Source organism: Acipenser ruthenus, chromosome 38 (assembly GCF_902713425.1).
Source record: "Acipenser ruthenus chromosome 38, fAciRut3.2 maternal haplotype, whole genome shotgun sequence".
Taxonomy (NCBI): Eukaryota; Metazoa; Chordata; class Actinopteri; order Acipenseriformes; family Acipenseridae; genus Acipenser; species Acipenser ruthenus.
Window position 1 is genome coordinate 7,133,734 of NC_081226.1, and position 23,650 is coordinate 7,157,383.

The 23,650-nt window shown below is 39.6% G+C and overlaps 1 protein-coding gene across 11 annotated transcripts in view; it reads left to right on the forward strand.

Annotated features, from left to right (window-relative positions):
• The window catches only part of LOC117434268 (collagen alpha-1(XI) chain), a 154,744-nt gene that overhangs the window by 109,137 nt on the left and 21,957 nt on the right, over nucleotides 1-23,650 (forward strand). For all 11 annotated transcript variants that reach the window (XM_059008792.1, XM_059008791.1, XM_059008795.1 and 8 more), the window contains 13 exons: nucleotides 1,240-1,347; nucleotides 2,386-2,439; nucleotides 2,627-2,680; nucleotides 4,865-4,972; nucleotides 6,849-6,902; nucleotides 7,261-7,314; nucleotides 7,828-7,881; nucleotides 10,387-10,440; nucleotides 10,811-10,918; nucleotides 14,217-14,270; nucleotides 17,620-17,673; nucleotides 18,093-18,146; nucleotides 21,101-21,154. In XM_059008792.1, coding sequence (XP_058864775.1) covers nucleotides 1,240-1,347; nucleotides 2,386-2,439; nucleotides 2,627-2,680; nucleotides 4,865-4,972; nucleotides 6,849-6,902; nucleotides 7,261-7,314; nucleotides 7,828-7,881; nucleotides 10,387-10,440; nucleotides 10,811-10,918; nucleotides 14,217-14,270; nucleotides 17,620-17,673; nucleotides 18,093-18,146; nucleotides 21,101-21,154 — 864 coding nt within the window. The remainder of the gene's footprint in view (nucleotides 1-1,239; nucleotides 1,348-2,385; nucleotides 2,440-2,626; nucleotides 2,681-4,864; nucleotides 4,973-6,848; nucleotides 6,903-7,260; nucleotides 7,315-7,827; nucleotides 7,882-10,386; nucleotides 10,441-10,810; nucleotides 10,919-14,216; nucleotides 14,271-17,619; nucleotides 17,674-18,092; nucleotides 18,147-21,100; nucleotides 21,155-23,650) is intronic.

The following is a 23,650-nucleotide window of genomic DNA, read 5'->3' on the forward strand; positions in this document are numbered from 1 at the left end:
CTTCAGTGAGTGCAGTAGTGCTCGTGGTGAATATAACAACAGTGTGCTTTAGTGCAGTGATGTTCCGGCTGGGTGTTGGCCTCTGGAGACAGATCCAGAACTTGTGTTTAGCCGTCTAACAAACAGACAAGTAACAGTTAGACAAACGAAGACAAAACACTCACGGTACATTTAACACAGATCCTTCCAGTCTCCAATACATAAAGCCAAACACAGGAACAGATTAAGATTCTCTGTCCCCTTTTTATGCTGTCCAATCTGTGGCTGCCACATCGTTTACCTTCCGGGTCAATGCGTTCTTGCAACGGAGTCTCGCCTTCATCCAGACTGGCCGACTTCCCGACCCTGGGAAAGAACTGTCAAACCAGCCCATCCAAAGAACTCTGTTCTCACTGCTTAGCGCCCTCACAGGTCGGGAGGGAGATTTACAACCAAGCATCATTGTATTTCTGTCACAACACTCCCTGCACACACACAGCAAAACCCACACTGCCCACTCACTACACACTCCCTGCACACACACAGCAAAACCCACACTGCCCACTCACTACACACTCACTGCACACACACAGCAAAACCCACACTGCCCACTCACTACACACTCACTGTACACACACAGCAAAACCCACACTGCCCACTCACTACACACTCACTGCACACACACAGCAAAACCCACACTGCCCACTCACTACACACTCACTGCACACACACAGCAAAACCCACACTGCCCACTCACTACCCACTCACTGCACACACACAGCAAAACCCACACTGCCCACTCACTACACACTCACTGCACACACACAGCAAAACCCACACTGTCCACTCACTACACACTCACTGCACACACACAGCAAAACCCACACTGCCCACTCACTACACACTCACTGCACACTCACTACACACTCACTGCACACACACAGCAAAACCCACACTGCCCACTCACTACACACTCACTGCACACTCACTGCACACTAACTACAACACTGAACATGCACTACAACAACATTGCACTAACAGTACAGTACTACACACACACACACACACACACAGCCCCATTCATACAGGATTCACCCAACCCAAACACTTTATAAATAGTGTGACTAACTTTCTGTTTAGTCCTGTGTGCTGTTAAACCACTACAATGTGTCTGATACCCCCTCTCTCTCCCTCTGCCCCTCTCTCCCTATCCTCTCTCCCTCTCCCTCCTCTTCTCCCCTCCTCCCCCCTCTCTCACAGGGTGTGAAAGGTCCAATTGGGCCGGCAGGTCGTGACGGGGTTCAGGGTCTGGTGGGTCTGCCCGGGCCAGCGGGACCCATGGGGACCCCAGGAGAGGACGGGGACAAGGTAACCCTCCCAAATAGTGTGGTGACATCTGCAGAGCAGCAGTACATGAGTGTCATACTGGAATATACAGATACCAGCTCTGTATCTAATAATAATACATGAGTCTCATACTGGAATATACAGATACCAGCTCTGTATCTAATAATACATGAGTCTCATACTGGAATATACAGATACCAGCTCTGTATCTAATAGTAATACATGAGTCTCATACTGGAATATACAGATACCAGCTCTGTATCTAATAATACATGAGTCTCATACTGGAATATACAGATACCAGCCCTGTATCTAATAATACATGAGTCTCATACTGGAATATACAGATACCAGCTCTGTATCTAATAATACATGAGTGTCATACTGGAATATACAGATACCAGCTCTGTATCTAATAATAATACATGAGTCTCATACTGGAATATACAGATACCAGCTCTGTATCTAATAATACATGAGTCTCATACTGGAATATACAGATACCAGCTCTGTATCTAATAATACATGAGTCTCATACTGGAATATACAGATACCAGCTCTGTATCTGGCTACATGTGTCTGATATTGTGTGAAGTACAGATGGCATAGTCTGTAACATAGATTGCTCTATATCTGCATAGTGTTGTAACCTTCACACAGCAGTTTTAGAAGTATCTCATATTATAATATCAAAATGCCACCTCTAAATGTACCTGATAATACATGTGTGTGATACTGTGTGCAGTGTAGCAGCACGGTATCACACTGATAACATGTCACATGCATAGCATTGCCATCTCCATTGAGCAGTAAAGTGTCTCTATTGAAATGGAATGTATCCCCATCTCTATAATTACCTGATACTACACATGTGTGACACTGTAAGAAGTGCACTATACCAGCTCTATATCTACATGGAAGCGCCACATCTCCATGGATTTATTTATATTGATATATAGATCTGTGTTAGCACAACATGCTATTTTCTCAGTCAGTGCATGAATGAATCAGTAGGTAATCGATGACTGATCAATACTGTCTGTGTGTCTGTCTGTGCAGGGTGAGATCGGAGAGCATGGACAGAAGGGTGCCAAAGGAAGCAAGGGAGAGCATGTGAGTACCACACTACTGATTACTGTGCATTCCTTTAGAAGCCATGAAGACTGGAATTGTTTTAGAATGTGTTGTGATCATCTTAGACACAGACTGGACAGGATGTGCTGCTGTGTGTAGAGGGGTGGGTGGGGTACTGGAGAGGCTGTGTGCTTTTCTAACTCCTCTCTCTCTCTCTCTCTCTCAGGGTCCCCCTGGGCCCCCAGGTCCAATGGGTCCAGTCGGACAGCCCGGAGCCGCTGTGAGTATAGATTATTGATTATCATCTTTATTAACCTTATCGATAACTCACTCTAACAACATCATGGACATACTGTATTCAGTCTAGTATAATTGTAACATACCTTCCTCTGTACCTGAATCACTTGGGGTTTGAAATGGATTAAACCCCCTATACTGTAGATCATTGATTACATTCATATTTTACTTTGTATTGACAAAGTAACATTAAGTCAATATTACTATGAATGACGGCACAGGTAGAAAATCCAGAACAAGATACCTGCCATGAAAACATTTCAGGTAATGATTAAAAGAAATATCATATATTAATGTTTTAAGTGCATGATACATATTTAAATACTATATAGTACACAAACATTTAGTCCCTTCAGATCTGTAGACCTATGTAACCTTTTTCAGTACTGGAAACATCCTAATAATAATATTAATATTAATAATAATAAACCCATCTCAGTTTGAATCCAGTTATTCATGTTAAATCCGCTTCATGCTGTGGGATTCTTTGCTCATATTCTGCAAAGCGTTCTGTGGAATTTCTTTACCAAGCAGGAGAAAACGGAATTTGCAAACTCTGTCAAGGAAGCATTTCATTCAAAGGAGGAAGCACACTTATTGTGCTCCACAGATATTTTTTATTTAACCCAAAACAAAATAGGTGCACGTTTCGTAAGTGTGTGAGTAATGTTTTTCTCATATTGATTTCATTTTGTACTTTGCACCTCACGCATTTTGGAGCATGTCCGCTTTTACTCAGTTACACTTCAAATTATAATAGAATAAAATAAAATGTTTATGTCCACTTATCTGATCTATTTGGTAAGAAACGATATCTGCGCAGTAACTGTAGGTAACGCATTCCATATTGGAAGTCATGAACCCAACAGGATGTTGTTTTGTTTCCGATTTAGTTCCTGAGAAGAATAGTGGCCGCAGTTATCATTATTGAGGTGCACCTGCCTCTCGCTGTGTTATTGATTTCTGTAAAACACTGAGATCCTGTCAGTTAAGAAAAGGCTTGAAGCAAAGCTTGTTTTAACATTGTCTTTATTACGCCCGTCAGAGACCCGTGCTTACAACTGCATTGTCATATTCTCTACATTTTCTTTCAATTCTCAAATTAATAATGGATACCCGGGTAGTAAAGAGAGACCCGGGTCGGGTCATTTAAAACCCAGGTTTTCAGGTACCCGTGCCAACCTCTAATATCTATATCAGATATACGGCACTCAGATACACGTTGCACCGTCCTTGTATTACGAATAAAATCAATCCCTATTATATATATATGTAACAAATTATTGCACTTACCCGTCACACACGATTTCCGACTGCGTCGCCAGTTTTCTGATACAAAGCCCGTCTCTTCACTGTCTCAGTTTGCTTGTTTAACCGTCACAGCCCACGTTTTTTTATTTCATTTTTAATGGGGAATTTTGCAAACTGCTACATTACGAACATGTACTGTATTACAGTTCACGTGTCCAGTCGTCTCTTTTGGCAACTGATATTTTCTGAATCATATCGTTCTGAATTAAAATACTACTTCTGTTAACGTAGTACTGTACCAACAAAACCAACTACAGTACATCCAAATGGAAGCCTACTTATTTTAAAACACAGTCCTTTCAGCTATGTATTTATGACATTGTATCTTTTTTGTGTTCCCTGAAAAAACACTGCTGTGTTATTCCCCCAACTCGTGCGCTAACATATTTCAATGAAAGAATCAATGAAAGACCCATCTGGATGAAAAACGAAACTAACAGGAGGACTGTCTCAAATAGTTAAACAGTGCCAACGAAAAGAAAAGTATGCGCTACAATATCAGTCTCCCTGTACAGTTCCTCAAACCCAAGTCACATTTATTCTTTCTGTATGAAATGCGTGTGTGTGTCTCTGTGTGTGTGTGTGTGTGTGTGTGTGTGTGTGTTTGGGTGGGAGGGGTCAGGTTACAACGTGCTCACCTACATACACGTCAAATCAGATGAAATAATCAGATATGCATCACACTCGTTTAAACGCCATTGAAGTGAAAATGTTATAGGGTCGAATATATGAGTGCTGACTGTATATATATAGATATACAAACAAACTCCTATATATTTTCCGATTGTCTGTTTAACATTCCTGGCTAGTGTTCTGTTCACGGCATGACCCTCTCCTCTTCTCCTCTCCCCTTTAGGGTGCTGATGGTGAGCTTGGCCCCAGGGGTCAGCAGGGTCCGTTCGGAGCAAAGGGAGACGAGGGCCCCCGAGGGTTCCCCGGTCCTCCCGGCCCAATTGGACTGCAGGTGAGTCACTGAGATCAGAACCGGAGCAGAACCCCTCTCACACTTGCAGACTGGGTCATTTGCAGAGTGGTTCGTTTGTTTCGCTGGTCTGAAAGCTTGTGCTCTTTTTACAGACGATAGTCAGAATTCCATCCAGAATGTCTGACAGTTGATTTCTTGCGTCAGTTTTTACAATGTTCCTCTGAGAAGAAATGTATTCTAATTCTGCAGTACTATGTGGCAAAGCCAACATATTAATGGCAAACTGAGCAAGTGTCGGAAAACGTGGCTCTCCGCTAGGTGTAGACAATGCGGCAATTTCGTGCCAGTATTCATCTCTTCCAGATCCCGTGGAAGATCCGCCAGGTCAGTCACTTGGTGCTGCATACATTCAATTTCTAGGCTATCGAACGTGTTTCCAGTCCGTGGTAAAAGCTGGCAGGCTGGACGCTGTCTCCCGAGCTCGCTGTGCTTTGGCTACTTACTTGGTTGAAGAACACATGCTAATTTCCAGAGTTGGGCACGTTACTGAAAATAAAACAACTTATTACTCGCTACTCGTTTCTTTATATAATTTGGATTTGTTTGAATATTAGAAAGTCAGAAAACACACTGAAAGCTAATTCTTCATAATGATTTTAGTGTTTACAGCATCTTGTTTTCTGGTATATTTTATCATTCATTTTCTGTTGTCCTCCATTTTGCTTTGTTGTGTGTAGAGCGGAAGGACGTTCAGCGTGACGATGTAATCTGAGGGAGTTTGTAAAAAAACCTATTGACTGTAAACACCGTCACAGGGGCAATAGTTAGATCTATTTTTGGTCATGTGATGAGCTTTTAACCAATCACATGACATAATCTCTAAGGACTGATTCATATATATATAAGTTTTCAGAATGAAACATGACGTTGTCAAAATGAAAACATGACAAAGTTAGTATCGGGTGTGACCTCCCTGAGCATTATCACAATCCTGGCAGCGTTGACGCATAGACCTGATCAGCCTCTGGATAGACTGCTGTGGGATGTTCCGCTGCAGCCAGCTGGTGAAGGTTGGCTGGTCGCGGTTGTCTCCTGTGGATGGCGCTGGCGATTTGGTCCCACAGATGTTCTATTGGACTCAGGTCAGGAGAAAAAGCTGTCCACGGCAAGACCTCGACATTATTTCCTTGAAGTTGTGCAATTGTAATCTCTGTTCTTGCGTTAATGAAAATCATGTCTTTTCGAATGGCTATTTATACAGATTCTTAATCAACTCATTTTGGCAATTTAAACTCAACTCAAATACCAAACACTGAGCACCTGGCATTTTTATGAAATCACATGACTTGAGCTCAGTATTTTGTTACCCTTGAGCAAGGTACTTTATCTAGATTGCTCCAGTAAAAACCCAACTGTATAAATGGGTAATTGTATGTAAAAATAATGTGATATCTTGTAACAATTGTAAGTCACCCTGAATAAGGGTGTCTGCTAAGAAATCAATAATAATAATAAACACTAGGTGCTGCAGCACTCTCACACTGATAATATGGTTTAATATTGTGTTTTATTATTGCTTATAGCAGGGACAAAATGAATAAAATATACATGAAAATTAACGACAAGCAGATGTAAAACAACGATCAAATGATAAAGGAGCCAGTGGGGGCTCCGATACATCGTGCAGATGTCAATTATTAAAAGAATCCTGGTTATTTGTGCTTGTTTACAATTCTAGTGTTAATTCATGGTGCGGGTTCGTCTTGGAACTTGTATAACAACACACTCGTTTGAAGTTTGTTAGTTGAAATATTGTGTTTCTTGTTATTTGTAAAGTTCTGTATAAACCCAATGGATTGATTATTGATAATTGATTGGTTGTTGGCGATTGATAACGTTGTGTTTTGTTCCTCAGGGTTTGCCTGGTCCATCAGGAGAGAAAGGAGAGACTGGAGACGTGGGCCCCATGGTGAGGTCAACATTGCTACTTATTATTGTTATTATTATTATTATTATTATTATTATAATTATTATAATTCAATATTTGATACCGGTATCCCACACAGATACTGTTTTATTAAAATAAAAAATGGATTCATTAGATCAGATCAATACAGTCATTAATTAATTAATACATAAATAAAATATTATTTTAACCTAAAATGTCTATTCAGTAAAATGGGGGTTAGCACTTCCAGGTCCAATTGAACAAAATAGAAAAAAGCTTTGTTGTTTTCTATCAATAACTCTCTCTCTCTCTCTCTCTCTCTCTCTCTCTCTCTCTCTCTCTCTCTCTCTCTCTCTCCTCCCCCCCTCTTTTTCTGCAGGGCCCCCCAGGTCCCCCGGGCCCCAGAGGTCCAGCTGGCCCCAGTGGAGCTGACGTGAGTCCCCTCTCAACTCAGCCTTCAACCAGCAATACAACACACCCAGTACAGCACACCCAATACAACACACCCAATACAGCACACCCAGTACAGCACACCCAGTACAGCACCCCCAAGACAGCACACCCAAGACAGCACACCCAATACACTTTGATTATCATTATTACTCTTATTATTAGTAGCAGCAGTAGTAGATGCAGTAGCAGTAGTAGTCATGGTAATAGCAGTAGTAGCACCAGTACTGTATAACAGGTAACAGGTCTGCAGCGACTTCATTTCACGGACGTCCCACAACCAATAGTTTGCATATATAAATATACATACAGATATATATATATATTGTTTAGAAACCCAATCTAGTGATTGGTCGTTTTGCATCATCTATATATTTAACAGTATTTAATAATTGCAAACTTAGTGAAAATATTTTGCTCGCAAATATTCAATGTTTTGGCTAATGCTTCTATTTTGTATGTTTTTGTACTAACTGTATGAATGATTCTCTTGTAGGGTCCACAAGGTCCCCCTGGAGGTTTGGGTAACCCTGGTAATGTAGGAGAGAAGGTGAGTCGAGGCATTCACGCCTATTACAAACACGGAGCTGCTGTTTGCACTCTTATACTCACTGTTACAGTAAAGTAATCCTCTCAGTCAGCTGTTTAATATACTTCTCGTCAATGCATCTATATCAGTGTTTCTCAACCTTTTTCATAACAACGGCCCCTAATGATCAGCTGAGCTTAGTCATCGCCCCCTTGCCACAGAAAATAAAAAAATAAGAATTATTGCCGATTAACAATGCCGTTTAATTAACATCAATTATTAATTACATTTAATTCCACTAGTTCCGAGAAATAATTCATAAAACAAAAATAATGAAACCCTAATCAACATGCAGCTACATGCATAAAATATGTAGTATTATGGAATATGGGGGACATATCTCGATTGCTTGTGCCGTGCTGTGGATAGCAGTAGAGATGTGTGAACCGGTTCCTTTGAAATCAGGGACCCGGTTCCTGCTTTGGAACCGATGAACTGGATACAAATATCAGGGATCCGGTTGCAGTGAGTGCTGTTATTTTTTATTAAAACGGATTATTAAAACATGAATTTCTGTCAAATACATTTGATAACTATAATTGACACGTTCACACTTAGAAAAAAAGGTCTGGAAATATTTATTACAGCAATAACGAGGGGTTTCGAGTTTCTTTTTATTTATTTTATATGCATTATATGCATTTCCCTGGAGAATAATTCAGTCTCACTTTTACATGAAGTGATGAAAACGCTTTGGGTAAAGTGAATCTTCTGCACCTCGAGGGGATCATTCGAAAGACAACCCCAAGCCGATGGGGTCGTATTTCGGTTTGGGATCCTAACATACACTGACCTGTTTGCACATACCATGTGGTTAAAGATTTTTTTAATTGTAAGCCTTGTGAAATTTGCAGTTAACAAGGTTCATATACAAGCACACAATGACTTTCGCTGTTGTAATAAAACTGTTACTGTGCCAATTGGAGATTATTGATTGATTTGTTAACTCTAATTATACAGGGTGATTTCATAGATTGCACAATATTGTCGGAACATCGCAAACGATCGTGTATCGATCATATGTTACATGTACAGTATTTTTCCTTTGCAAAATATCTGTTATGTATTTCCAGTTTTCGCAATCTATTTATTGACCCCCCCGCTCACACATTGACATCACACGCTCACATTTGTAAATAGTTTTGGAACCAGAATCGAAATACCCGGTTCATAGCAACCGGGTATTTCTGACTTGGTGTTTACAGGATCTTATAGTTTACAAGTCAGTGAGTACATGGTGTGTAAGTAGACGTGCAGGTGCAGGGGTGATGCAGTGCAGTAATGAAACACAGAGAGTTATAATCCAGTTTGGAACAGTCTTTAATTGTATCCAGGTCTGGTGACCAAACAATAATCCCCCGGCAATACACACCAATGTGTAGAGCATGGCAGGAGACAATAATAACTGGTTTTGCAAACCAAATAATAGTACACTTTATCCGCCCCACAATACAATGCAATACACCAGTCCGGGTGCGTGCAGTAGTGTAGGTGGTGGGTGATAACAATTTAAACAGTGACTGTAGTGCAGTGTTGTTCCGGGTAGTGCTGGCCCAAAGCGACAGCTCCGGAGATGTGTTAGCCATCTAGTGAATTTACAAAACAAAAGACAATTACTAACAGCGACAAAAACAAACAGAACACTCGCAAATACTGCTCACAATAATACACAGGGGATCTCTCCGGTCCTTCCAGTTTCGTATTTGCTCTGAAACCCAAGCGAAGGAAAAGATTTAAGATTCTCCGGCCCCTTTTATGCGATCATGCATGACCCCTTGGTAAACGATTGCAGCTGACTCTATTGCCTGCAGCTGCTACCTCGTTTACCTTCCGGGTCAATACGTTCCTGCAACGGAGTCTCGCCTTCTTCCAGGCTGACCGACTTCCCGACCCAGAAAATGAACTGTCAGGCCAACCCATCCAAAGCCTTTCCCTTTCGCTACTTAGCACCCTCACAGGCCAGGAGGGAGATTTACAACCAGAACTCATTATATTTCTGTCACAGTAGTTAATCAACATTTTGAAATAAAAGTTTCCTTAATTTTAAATAAGAAAACACAACCACCACCCCCCTTTTTAGCTAAGCCCTCTTGGATGTAAACACCCTCCTTTGGCTTCAGAACGCCCCTTGGGGGGGCGGTACCGCCCCCATTGAGAAACACTGATCTATATAAACAGTGCACTCCATTGTGAACGCACATAGAACGCTGCTGTGTTTATTCACTCAGGAGGATCACCAGACCCTTCAGTGGCTCATTTGGGTTATCCAGCCTCATCCTCGTTCCTGGAATAACTGCAGTTGAATCTGCTATGTATCATGCAGTGACAGTGCGCTATCATATTATATAGCTGTGCATATTGTCTGATTGTTTGCTAATATACTGTGACCCGTGTGCTACCATGCTTGTGGTCTCTGCAGTCCCTGGTCCCAGTCCAGTTCTAACTGTTTGTGTTTCTGATTCCCAGGGAGAGCCGGGTGAATCCGGAGCCCCAGGTGTAGCAGGAGAGCCCGGTGCAAAGGTATGAGGAGCAATACCCTTGAATTTATTACACTGAGGAAGGCATTGCGAGGCTTAGTTTCTCATAGTTGTACCCTCTGCAGAGTTCATATCAGAGGATTGGGTTTGTCTGAGTAGGGTAAATCATTAAAATATGACCTTCCTAGGTGTTTTCCTATTTTTACAGACAGAAATATAATAAAGACACCATCATGCACTGATGGATCTTTGATGTTATTGATTATTTAAAGTGTGGTAGATCTGTTGTCATTAAAATCAATTTAAAACAGTCGTGTGTGTCAGTGTGTGTGTGTGTGTGTGTGTGTGTCAGTGCTGTTGTGCTGTTCTCACTGTGAGAGCGTGTTGATTGACGGCTGCCGTGTCCAATGCAGGGCCCTCGCGGGGAGCGTGGAGAGAAGGGGGAGGCGGGACAGCCTGGCACGGCCGGACCAGCAGGAGTGAAGGGACCCACCGGAGACGACGGACCCAAAGGAAACCCTGTGAGTCATACAGACATGAAACAAACATCCACATATCACTGAAATCCTGTGAGTCATACAGACATGAAACAAACATCAACATATCACTGAAACCCTGTGAGTCATACAGACATGAAACAAACATCAACATATCACTGAAACCCTGTGAGTCATACAGACATGAAACAAACATCAACATATCACTGAAACCCTGTGAGTCATACAGACATGAAACAAACATCAACATATCACTGAAACCCTGTGAGACATACAGACATGAAACAAACATCAACATATCACTGAAACCCTGTGAGTCATACAGACATGAAACAAACATCAACATATCACTGAAACCCTGTGAGTCATACAGACATGAAACAAACATCAACATATCACTGAAACCCTGTGAGACATACAGACATGAAACAAACATCAACATATCACTGAAACCCTGTGAGACATACAGACATGAAACAAACATCAACATATCACTGAAACCCTGTGAGTCATACAGACATGAAACAAACATCAACATATCACTGAAACCCTGTGAGTCATACAGACATGAAACAAACATCAACATATCACTGAAACCCTGTGAGACATACAGACATGAAACAAACATCAACATATCACTGAAACCCTGAGAGTCATACAGACATGAAACAAACATCAACATATCACTGAAACCCTGAGAGTCATACAGACATGAAACAAACATCAACATATCACTGAAACCCTGTGAGTCATACAGACATGAAACAAACATCAACATATCACTGAAACCCTGTGAGACATACAGACATGAAACAAACATCAACATATCACTGAAACCCTGAGAGTCATACAGACATGAAACAAACATCAACATATCACTGAAACCCTGTGAGTCATACAGACATGAAACAAACATCAACATATCACTGAAACCCTGTGAGTCATACAGACATGAAACAAACATCAACATATCACTGAAACCCTGTGAGTCATACAGACATGAAACAAACATCAACATATCACTGAAACCCTGTGAGTCATACAGACATGAAACAAACATCAACATATCACTGAAACCCTGTGAGTCATACAGACATGAAACAAACATCAACATATCACTGAAACCCTGTGAGTCATACAGACATGAAACAAACATCAACATATCACTGAAACCCTGTGAGTCGTACAGACATGAAACAAACATCAACATATCACTGAAACCCTGTGAGTCATACAGACATGAAACAAACATCAACATATCACTGAAACCCTGTGAGTCATACAGACATGAAACAAACATCAACATATCACTGAAACCCTGTGAGTCATACAGACATGAAACAAACATCAACATATTACTGAAACCCTGTGAGTCATACAGACATGAAACAAACATCAACATATCACTGAAACCCTGTGAGTCATACAGACATGAAACAAACATCAACATATCACTGAAACCCTGTGAGTCATACAGACATGAAACAAACATCAACATATCACTGAAACCCTGTGAGTCATACAGACATGAAACAAACATCAACATATCACTGAAACCCTGTGAGTCATACAGACATGAAACAAACATCAACATATCACTGAAACCCTGTGAGACATACAGACATGAAACAAACATCAACATATCACTGAAACCCTGTGAGACATACAGACATGAAACAAACATCAACATATCACTGAAACCCTGTGAGTCATACAGACATGAAACAAACATCAACATATCACTGAAACCCTGTGAGACATACAGACATGCAGACATGAAACAAATATCATTTGATTTAAAGATATTTCAAAATGTATTTTAGATATCTAATTTAAATCTCCATTTAATAATATCTGGAAATAATTTTCAGACATCTCTAAATGTATTTTAGATATCTTAAAATGATATTAATTTGAGATTTCTCTAAATGATAATGATAATTTGGCTTGCTATAGTGATACAGCCCTCTGAAATGTCTTTATAATATATAGCACTATAGCCTGATATTGATGTGAACCAGCCCTCTGAAATGTCTTTATAATATATAGCAGACCCTGATATTGATGTGATCCAGCCCTCTGAAATGTCTTTATAATATATAGCACTAGACCCTGATATTGATGTGATCCAGCCCTCTGAAATGTCTTTATAATATATAGCGCTAGACCCTGATATTGATGTGATCCAGCCCTCTGAAATGTCTTTATAATATATAGCAGATCCTGATATTGATGTGATCCAGCCCTCTGAAATGTCTTTATAATATATAGCGCTAGACCCTGATATTGGTGTGATCCAGCCCTCTGAAATGACTTTATAATATATAGCAGACCCTGATATTGATGTGATCCAGCCCTCTGAAATGTCTTTATAATATATAGCAGACCCTGATATTGGTGTGATCCAGCCCTCTGAAATGTCTTTATAATATATAGCAGACCCTGATATTGATGTGATCCAGCCCTCTGAAATGTCTTTATAATATATAGCACTATACCCTGATATTGATGTGATCCAGCCCTCTGAAATGTCTTTATAATATATAGCGCTAGACCCTGATATTGATGTGATCCAGCCCTCTGAAATGTCTTTATAATATATAGCAGACCCTGATATTGGTGTGATCCAGCCCTCTGAAATGACTTTATAATATATAGCACTATACCCTGATATTGATGTGATACAGCCCTCTGAAATGTCTTTATAATATATAGCACTATACCCTGATATTGATGTGATACAGCCCTCTGAAATGTCTTTATAATATATAGCAGACCCTGATATTGGTGTGATCCAGCCCTCTGAAATGACTTTATAATATATAGCAGACCCTGATATTGATGTGATCCAACCCTCTGAAATGTATCAGATAGTTTGTATCAGATGGAATCACATCTCACTAAGACTAGCTTTACTGTAATTATTCTTATTTAATAATGTTTTTAAAAAGTCGAGTCCAATGTGCAGTGTGAGATTCAAGCTGATTTTCACCTAAGTCAGTCCACTCCTGGGTAGCCACTGACCTCTCAATTGTGGATATCAGCTTATATCATCCAGCACCATATACAATATTCTATATGTATCATACAGCACCCTATACAATATTCTATATGTATCCTACAGCATCCTATACAATATTCTATATGTATCCTACAGCATCCTATACAATATTCTATATGTATCATACAGCATCCTATACAATATTCTATATGTATCATACAGCCCCCTATACAATATTCTATATGTATCATACCGTACCCAATACAGTAGTCTGAGGTGTGGTGTTGAGTTGGTTCTAACAGCGTCCCCCTCTGTTTTTAGGGCCCAGTTGGATTCCCAGGTGACCCAGGACCCCCTGGAGAGCTCGGACCTCGAGTGAGTATCACACCCTCGTTCATGAACCCCCAAAACTCTGGGGGTACACTGCGCATGCTGCGAAACTCGAGAGCAGGGTCAAAGCAATAATCAATTACTTGGACACTATCCATCATTTGAGTCATTGATATAATCATATTTTCAGTGTTTGAGGAAGAAATCATTTTGAACGCGGTGGCAAGGAAAGACACAGTCAAAACATGATTCACAATCATTATCAGGGCTAGGAGTTTGTCACAGAAAATGTGGCCGTAAATCACGGAGCAGTCACGGTCAATGCGTTCAAAATCACAGAGAAATGACAGAGGGAGAATAAAGTCATGGGGATAAAAACAATGAACTGTCTTTAATAAAAGCATATTGTGACGCCTGGTGCGCTCAGGTTCAGCAAAGAAGGACGAGACGAGCAAATGGAATTTCAATGTGTTGCTTTTTTATTTGCTCTGCAACGGTGACTACTAACAAACTGTAGCATTTATAAGCACTGAACTGAGCAGAGAATAAAGATGGAAACAGGGGAAAGGGTAAGCAGACGGGAAGCGTAACACACTGGGGGCGAGAAATACACACACGAGGATAACACAGAGAGGCCGTGGGGCTGACAAGAGACATGTACATTAAATTAAGAGCAACCGTACAACAATTACACAACAAGTGGAACAATCATTTAAATTAGCAGTTACTATAGTACACACACACACATGCATGCACGCACAAACACAGACACACACTGAATTTATGACCTGGTAACATAACTTTCAAGAAGTCTTTAATCAAAGAGCTTAGTTTGATTCAGAATTTCTTCTCCAAAATGATAAATGATAACTCCATTGTTAATCAAGAAATCGGTATGTAGCATTGATTTTGCCATTTTCAAGTGGTCATTATTAAATAATCTTCTGAATGTTATTTTTAAATTATGTTGACTTGTGAAATAATGTTACTATCGTAACGAGCAGTGCTTCTTGCGACTATTTCTTTTGTTTGCGTGGGAAGTTAATTTGCATTTGGGAAATGAGGGATTTAATTAACGAAAGACTATAACTCACCTTGAAAGAGAAATTTAACAGACCGTGGCTGTGACACAGACGATACAGAGAGAGAGAGTACAGGATCATTTCGTACAGACTACCTAGATAATTCAATATTTGTTGTTATGAAAGTATTTTATCATTTGTTATACTTGTGGTTATGAAGGAGATTTATTCACTTGTTTTATCCATTTGTAACCTTACAGAACGTGGGTTGTATTGTTAAAATGATAAACCGTTGTTTGCACTCGGTGTAATGTTACTACCAAGAAATTATCAGTGCAATTGTAGCCTATTTGAATTCTGCAAACGTATATTATATGACAGCTGACCTGTACTGTAGATTTTATTTGAATTATACAACTGAAGTCTTGGTATAGAAAACAGCATATTAGAAATTACAATAAAGTTTCCTTGGGTGATTGTGGATTTGCTTGGCTTTTAACACGTGTGTCTAATCCACACAAGAACGAAGACCAGGCGTACAAGGACATGCAGATCCATTAGAAATGTGATCGAGATCATTCACATGGATTTTGCCTGAACGTATTTGTAATGTTGTCAGACTCCCACCTCACTTTATGTCACTTTCACACGTTTGTATTCATATAAAATGTTCTTATAATATAATACTGTAAGTGTTCGGAGGCTACTTCTAATCATGTTGACTTTCTTTATAAACAAAATGGTGTATTGTGTATTGGTTTAATTTTAAAAGCTTAATAAATCTATAATGACGTGTTACACACACAGTATACATGTATAATATAATTAACAACTACAAACACCAATGGCACTTCAAACATATTTATTTAAAGCCTACAATCGTACATGCTAAATACATACAAAATTAGATGTCAACATAAGAAAATAAATACAGATGATACATAGATGACTACGGTATTTTTTTCCTTCTTTTTAACCAAAAATTCTAAATGCACATTTAAAGAGTTATGTAGTAAGCTGTGGCAAAATCTCTCCCCGCATGAGGGTGAACGACGAGTGGGGTTTAATTAGTATTTATTAATTATTTTTTTTAATCGATTTTTATCCACAAGCCAGATAATCATAAATGAGCATTTTATGTGTGAAGTGTTCTAAATAATTGTACATTCTGCATGACAAAATGCACCATTTTGAATGCAATTTACAAATTATACACAAGATAGATAGATAGTTTCCATAACAGCGAATTATGCTTCCATGTTGCATTTTGATTAACGAGTTCCCCTTATCTCGTCATTCAAACAGGAAGTGATGTATGTGACCTGCGACAATTAAACTTTTTAACGAGAAATGCATTCATTAACAACCTCATCGACTCAGTTTCAAAGCATTAACGGATTGATTTAATTAACACATTTAGTTTGAAAATCACTTGCTACTAAAAGTATCATTACCATACCATGAGTTTGATACAATAAACTGTTTTTTGAAAATCCTGACCAATATTTCATAACTTTAAGTTTAGCGAACATTGGGCCTCATTTACGAAAGGGCACTAACCATAATGGTGCACCATAATTGCAATTAGTGTGCAACACATTGCTGCTGTGATGTTGTGTTGTCTCTGAGGGTGTGTCTGTGCATTGCTGCTGTGATGTTGTGTTGTCTCTGAGGGTATACCTGTGCATTGCTGCTGTGATGTTGTGTTGTCTCTGAGGGTGTGTCTGTGCAATGCTGCTGTGATGTTGTGTTGTCTCTGAGGGTGTGTCTGTGCATTGCTGCTGTGATGTTGTGTTGTCTCTGAGGGTGTGTCTATGTGCAATGCTGCTGTGATGTTGTGTTGTCTCTGAGGGTGTATCTATGTGCATTGCTGCTGTGATGTTGTGTTGTCTCTGAGGGTGTGTCTGTGCAATGCTGCTGTGATGTTGTGTTGTCTCTGAGGGTGTGTCTGTGCATTGCTGCTGTGATGTTGTGTTGTCTCTGAGGGTGTGTCTATGTGCAATGCTGCTGTGATGTTGTGTTGTCTCTGAGGGTGTGTCTATGTGCATTGCTGCTGTGATGTTGTGTTGTCTCTGAGGGTGTGTCTGTGCATTGCTGCTGTGATGTTGTGTTGTCTCTGAGGGTGTGTCTGTGCATTGCTGCTGTGATGTTGTGTTGTCTCTGAGGGTGTGTCTGTGCATTGCTGCTGTGATGTTGTGTTGTCTCTGAGGGTGTGTCTGCATTGCTGCTGTGATGTTGTGTTGTCTCTGAGGGTGTGTCTGTGCATTGCTACTGTGATGTTGTGTTGTCTCTGAGGGTGTGTCTATGTGCAATGCTGCTGTGATGTTGTATAATGTTGTTTTTTATCTGAGGGAGTCAATCTTGTTTTTCAGGGTCAAGACGGAGCAAAAGGTGAGAGAGGAGAGGATGGAGAGCAAGGACAAGCGGTGAGTGACTGCACACAAACTGCACTGTTCATTTGTTCAGTACTTCTTAAATCATATTCAATTATTTATTGTGATCAGTTGAATGTATTTTCTCTTATAAAGGTTTACCACTGTATTTTTGCAGTTTCCCCATGCTTTTCCCATGGCTATGTGTGCATTTGCCATAATTTACCCTGGTTTACCATGTTTTTTAATATGCTTTACCACACCTCTCTGTGCTTTACAATGCTTGCCTATGCTTTACTATACCTCTCTGTGCTTTACAATGCTTAACTATACCTCTCTGTGCTTACAATGCTTGCCTATGCTTTACCAGACCTCTCTGTGCTTTACAGTGTTTCCCTATGCTTTATTATACTTTCATAAGAGTTACCTCCTTGTATTGACTGTCCCCCTCCCCCTCCTCTCTCTCTCCGCAGGGCTCCCCCGGACCTACTGGTGAGAACGGCCCCCCAGGACCTCCTGGAAAGAGGGTAAGAGCTGAGCCAGGGGTCCCCCGATCCTCGAGGGATCTTGTTTGTGAATTTATTATTTATTTATTTCTTAGCAGACGACCTTATCCAGGGCGACTTACAGTCGTAAACAATACATTTCAAGAATTGATGGTATTGATGAGGATTGTGTTTGTGAATTGATGGTATTGATGGGGATCTTGTTTGAATTGATGGTATTGATTTGGGATCTTGTTTGAATTTATGATATTGATGAGGATCTTGTTTGTGAATTGATGGTATTGATGAGGGTCTTGTTTGAATTGATGGTATTGATGATGATCTTGTTTGTGAATTAATGGTATTGATTTGGGATCTTGTTTGAATTGATGGTATTGATGAGGATCGTGTTTGTGAATTGATGGTATTGATGAGGATCTTGTTTGAAGTGATGGTATTGATAAGGATCGTGTTTATGAATTGATGGTATTGATGAGGATCGTGTTTGTAAATTGATGGTATTGATGAGGTTCGTGTTTGTGAATTGATGGTAATGATGAGGATCTTGTTTGGAGTGATGGTATTGATGAGGATCGTGTTTGTGAATTGATGGTATTGATGAGGATCGTGTTTGAATTGATGGTATTGATGAGGATCGTGTTTGTGAATTAATGGTATTGATGAGGATCTTGTTGAATTGATGGTATTGATAAGGATCGTGTTTATGAATTGATGGTATTGATGATGATTAGGTTTGTGAATCGATGGTATTGATGAGGATCTTGTTTGTGAATTGATGGTATTGATGAGGATCGTGTTTATGAATTGATGGTATTAATGAGGATCTTCTTTGTGGATTGATGATATTGATGAGGATCTTGTTTGAATTGATGGTACTGATTGAGATCTTGTTTGTGAATTGATGGTATTGATGAGGATCTTGTTTGAATTGATGATATTGATGAGGATCTTGTTTGTGAATTGATGGTATTGATGAGGATCTTGTTTGAATTGATGGTATTGATGAGGATCTTGTTTCTGAATTGATGGTATTGATTTGGGATCTTGTTTGAATTGATGGTATTGATGAGGATCGTGTTTGTAAATTGATAGTATTGATAAAGATCGTGTTTATGAATTGATGGTATTGATGGGGATCTTGTTTGTGAATTGATGGTAATGATGAGGATCGTGTTTGTGAATTGATGGTATTGATAAAGATCGTGTTTATGAATTGATGGTATTGATGAGGATCTTGTTTGAATTGATGGTATTGATGAGGATCTTGTTTGTGAATTGATGGTATTGATGAGGATCTTGTTTGTGAATTGATGGTATTGATAAGGATTGTGTTTATGAATTGATGGTACTGATGAAGATCTTGTTTGTGAATTGATGGTATTGATTGGGATCTTGTTTGTGAATTGATGGTATTGATGAGGATCGTGTTTGAATTGATGGTATTGATTGAGATCTTGTTTGTGAATTGATGGTATTGATGAGGATCGTGTTTGAATTGATGGTATTGATGAGGATCTTGTTTGTGAATTGATGGTATTGATGAGGATTGTGTTTGAATCGATGGTATTGATGAGGATCTTGTTTGTGAATTGATGGTATTGATGAGGATCTTGTTTGTGAATTGATGGTATTGATGAGGATCTTGTTTGTGAATTGATGGTATTGATGAGGATCGTGTTTATGAATTGATGGTATTAATGAGGATCTTCTTTGTGAATTGATGATATTGATGAGGATCTTGTTTGAATTGATGGTACTGATTGAGATCTTGTTTGTGAATTGATGGTATTGATGAGGATCTTGTTTGAATTGATGATATTGATGAGGATCTTGTTTGTGAATTGATGGTATTGATGAGGATCTTGTTTGAATTGATGGTATTGATGAGGATCTTGTTTCTGAATTGATGGTATTGATTTGGGATCTTGTTTGAATTGATGGTATTGATGAGGATCGTGTTTGTAAATTGATAGTATTGATAAAGATCGTGTTTATGAATTGATGGTATTGATGGGGATCTTGTTTGTGAATTGATGGTAATGATGAGGATCGTGTTTGTGAATTGATGGTATTGATAAAGATCGTGTTTATGAATTGATGGTATTGATGAGGATCTTGTTTGAATTGATGGTATTGATGAGGATCTTGTTTGTGAATTGATGGTATTGATGAGGATCTTGTTTGTGAATTGATGGTATTGATAAGGATTGTGTTTATGAATTGATGGTACTGATGAAGATCTTGTTTGTGAATTGATGGTATTGATTGGGATCTTGTTTGTGAATTGATGGTATTGATGAGGATCGTGTTTGAATTGATGGTATTGATTGGGATCTTGTTTGTGAATTGATGGTATTGATGAGGATCGTGTTTGAATTGATGGTATTGATGAGGATCTTGTTTGTGAATTGATGGTATTGATGAGGATTGTGTTTGAATCGATGGTATTGATGAGGATCTTGTTTGTGAATTGATGGTATTGATGAGGATCGTGTTTGAATTGATGGCATTGATGAGGATCATGTTTGTGAATTGATGGTATTGATAAGGATTGTGTTTATGAATTGATGGTACTGATGAAGATCTTGTTTGTGAATTGATGGTATTGATTGGGATCTTGTTTGTGAATTGATGGTATTGATGAGGATCGTGTTTGAATTGATGGTATTGATTGAGATCTTGTTTGTGAATTGATGGTATTGATGAGGATCGTGTTTGAATTGATGGTATTGATGAGGATCTTGTTTGTGAATTGATGGTATTGTTGAGGATTGTGTTTGAATCGATGGTATTGATGAGGATCTTGTTTGTGAATTGATGGTATTGATGAGGATCGTGTTTATGAATTGATGGTACTGATGAGGATCTTGTTTGAAGTGATGGTATTGATGCAGATCTTGTTTGTGAATTGATGGTATTGATGAGGATCGTGTTTGAATTGATGATATTGATGAGGATCGTTTTTCTCTGTTCAGGGTCCTGCTGGAACGAGAGGTCCGGAGGGGCGACAGGGAGAGAAGGGATCCAAGGTAAGGAGACAGGACTGCCATTCGAGCGCCTATTCAATCGGATACATATATATATATATATATATATATATATATATATATATATATATATATATATATATATATACAGTGCCTATAAAAAGTCTACACCCCCATTGCATTTAAATGAGGATTTTTTCCACTTATCTACACACCATATGCCACACTGTTAAGGGGAAAAAAGTTTTTATTAAGAAAAAAATTATATATTAAAAATACCCCGAGTTAATACTTGGTGGAAGCACCTTTGGCAGCAATTACAGCTGTGAGTCTGTTGGGATAGGTCTCTACCAACTTTGCACACCTAGATTTGGCAATATTTGACCATTCTTCTTTACAAAACTTATCGAGCTATGCCAAGTTCCTTGGGCAGCGCTGATGGACAGCAATCTTCAAGTCATGCCACAAATTTTCGATTGGATTTAGGTCGGAGCTCTGACTGGGCCGCTCAAGGACATTTACCTTTTAGTTCCTTAGCCACTCCAGTGTAGCTTTGGCTGTGTGCTTTGGGTCGTGGTCATGCTGAAAGGTGAACTTCCGTCCCAGTTTCAGCTTTCTTGCAGAGGGCAGCAGGTTTTCCTCAAGGACTTCTCTGTACTTTGCTCCATTCATTTTCCCTTCTATCCTGACAAGTGCCCCAGTCCCTGCCGATGAGAAACATCCCATAACATGATGCTGCCACCACCATGCTTCACAGTAGGGATGGTGTTCTTTGGGTGATGCTGTCACCACCATGCTTCACAGTAGGGATGGTGTTCTTTGGGTGATGCTGCCACCACCATGCTTCACAGTAGGGATGGTGTTCTTTGGGTGATGCTGCCACCACCATGCTTCACAGTAGGGATGGTGTTCTTTGGGTGACGCTGCCACCACCATGCTTCACAGTAGGGATGGTGTTCTTTGGGTGATGCTGTCACCACCATGCTTCACAGTAGGGATGGTGTTCTTTGGGTGATGCTGTCACCACCATGCTTCACAGTAGGGATGGTGTTCTTTGGGTGATGTGCTGTGTTGGGTTTGCGCCAAACATAACGCTTTGCATTTAGGCCAAAAAGTTCATTTTTAGTTTCATCACACCACAAAAAACCACATGGCTACAGAATCTCCTGAGTGTTTTTTGCATACTTCAAACAGGATTCAAGGTGGGCTTTCTTGAGTAATGGCTTCCTTCTTGCCACCCTACCATACAGGCCAGATTTGTGGAGTGCTTGGGATATTGTTGTCACATGCACACTTTGACCAGTCTTGGCCATAAAAGCTTGTAGCTCTTGCAGAGTTGCCATTGACCTCTTGGTAGCCTCTCTGATCAGTCTCCTTCTTGCCCGGTCATCCAGTTTGGAGGGATGGCCTGATCTAGGCAGGGTCTTGGTGGTGCCATACACCTTCCACTTCTTAATAATCATCTTGACCGTGCTCCAAGGGATATTCAAGGCCTTTGATATTATTATACACATCCCCTGATTTGTGCCTTTCAACAACTTTGTCCCGGAGTTCTTTTGAAAGCACCTTGGTGGTCATGGTTGAGTCTTTGCTTTGAAATGCACTACCCAGCATAGGGAACCAACAGGAACTGCTGAATTTATCCTGAAATCATGTGACTCACTACAATTTAACACAGGTGGAGGCCATTTAACTTGGTGTGTGATTTTGAAGGCGATTGGTTACACTTGAGCTAATTTAGGATTGCTATTACAAGGGGGATGGACACCTATCCAACCAAGCTAGTTCAGTTTTTATTTTACTACGAATTTCTAGAATATTTTTTTCACTTGGAAGTTGTGGGGTAGGATGTGTAGATAAATGAAAAAAACAACTATTTTAATGCATTTTAATTCCAGGCTATAAGGCAACAAAAGGTGAACATTTTGAAAGGGGTCTAGACTTTCTATAGGCACTGTATATTTTTTTATATCTATATATATTTATATCTATATCTATATCTATATCTATATATACAGTACTGTGCAAAAGTTTTAGGCAGGTGTGAAAAAATGCTGTAAAGTAAGAATGCTTTCAAAAATAGACATGTTAATAGTTTAGATTTATCAATTAACAAAATGCAAAGTGAGTGAACAGAAGAAAAATCTACATCAAATCCATATTTGGTGTGACCACCCTCTGCCTTCAAAACAGCATCAATTCTTCTAGGTACACTTGCACAAAGTCAGGGATTTTGTAGGCATATAGTCAGGTGTATGATTAAACAATTATACCAAACAGGTGCTAATGATCATCAATTCAATATGTAGGTTGAAACACAATCATTAACTGAAACAGAAATAGCTGTGTAGGAGGAATAAAACTGGGTGAGGAACAGCCAAACTCAGCTAACAAGGTGAGGTTGCTGAAGACAGTTTACTGTCAAAAGTCATACACCATGGCCAGACTGAGCACAGCAACAAGACACAAGGTAGTTATACTGCATCAGCAAGGTCTCTCCCAGGCAGAAATTTCAAGGCAGACAGGGGTTTCCAGATG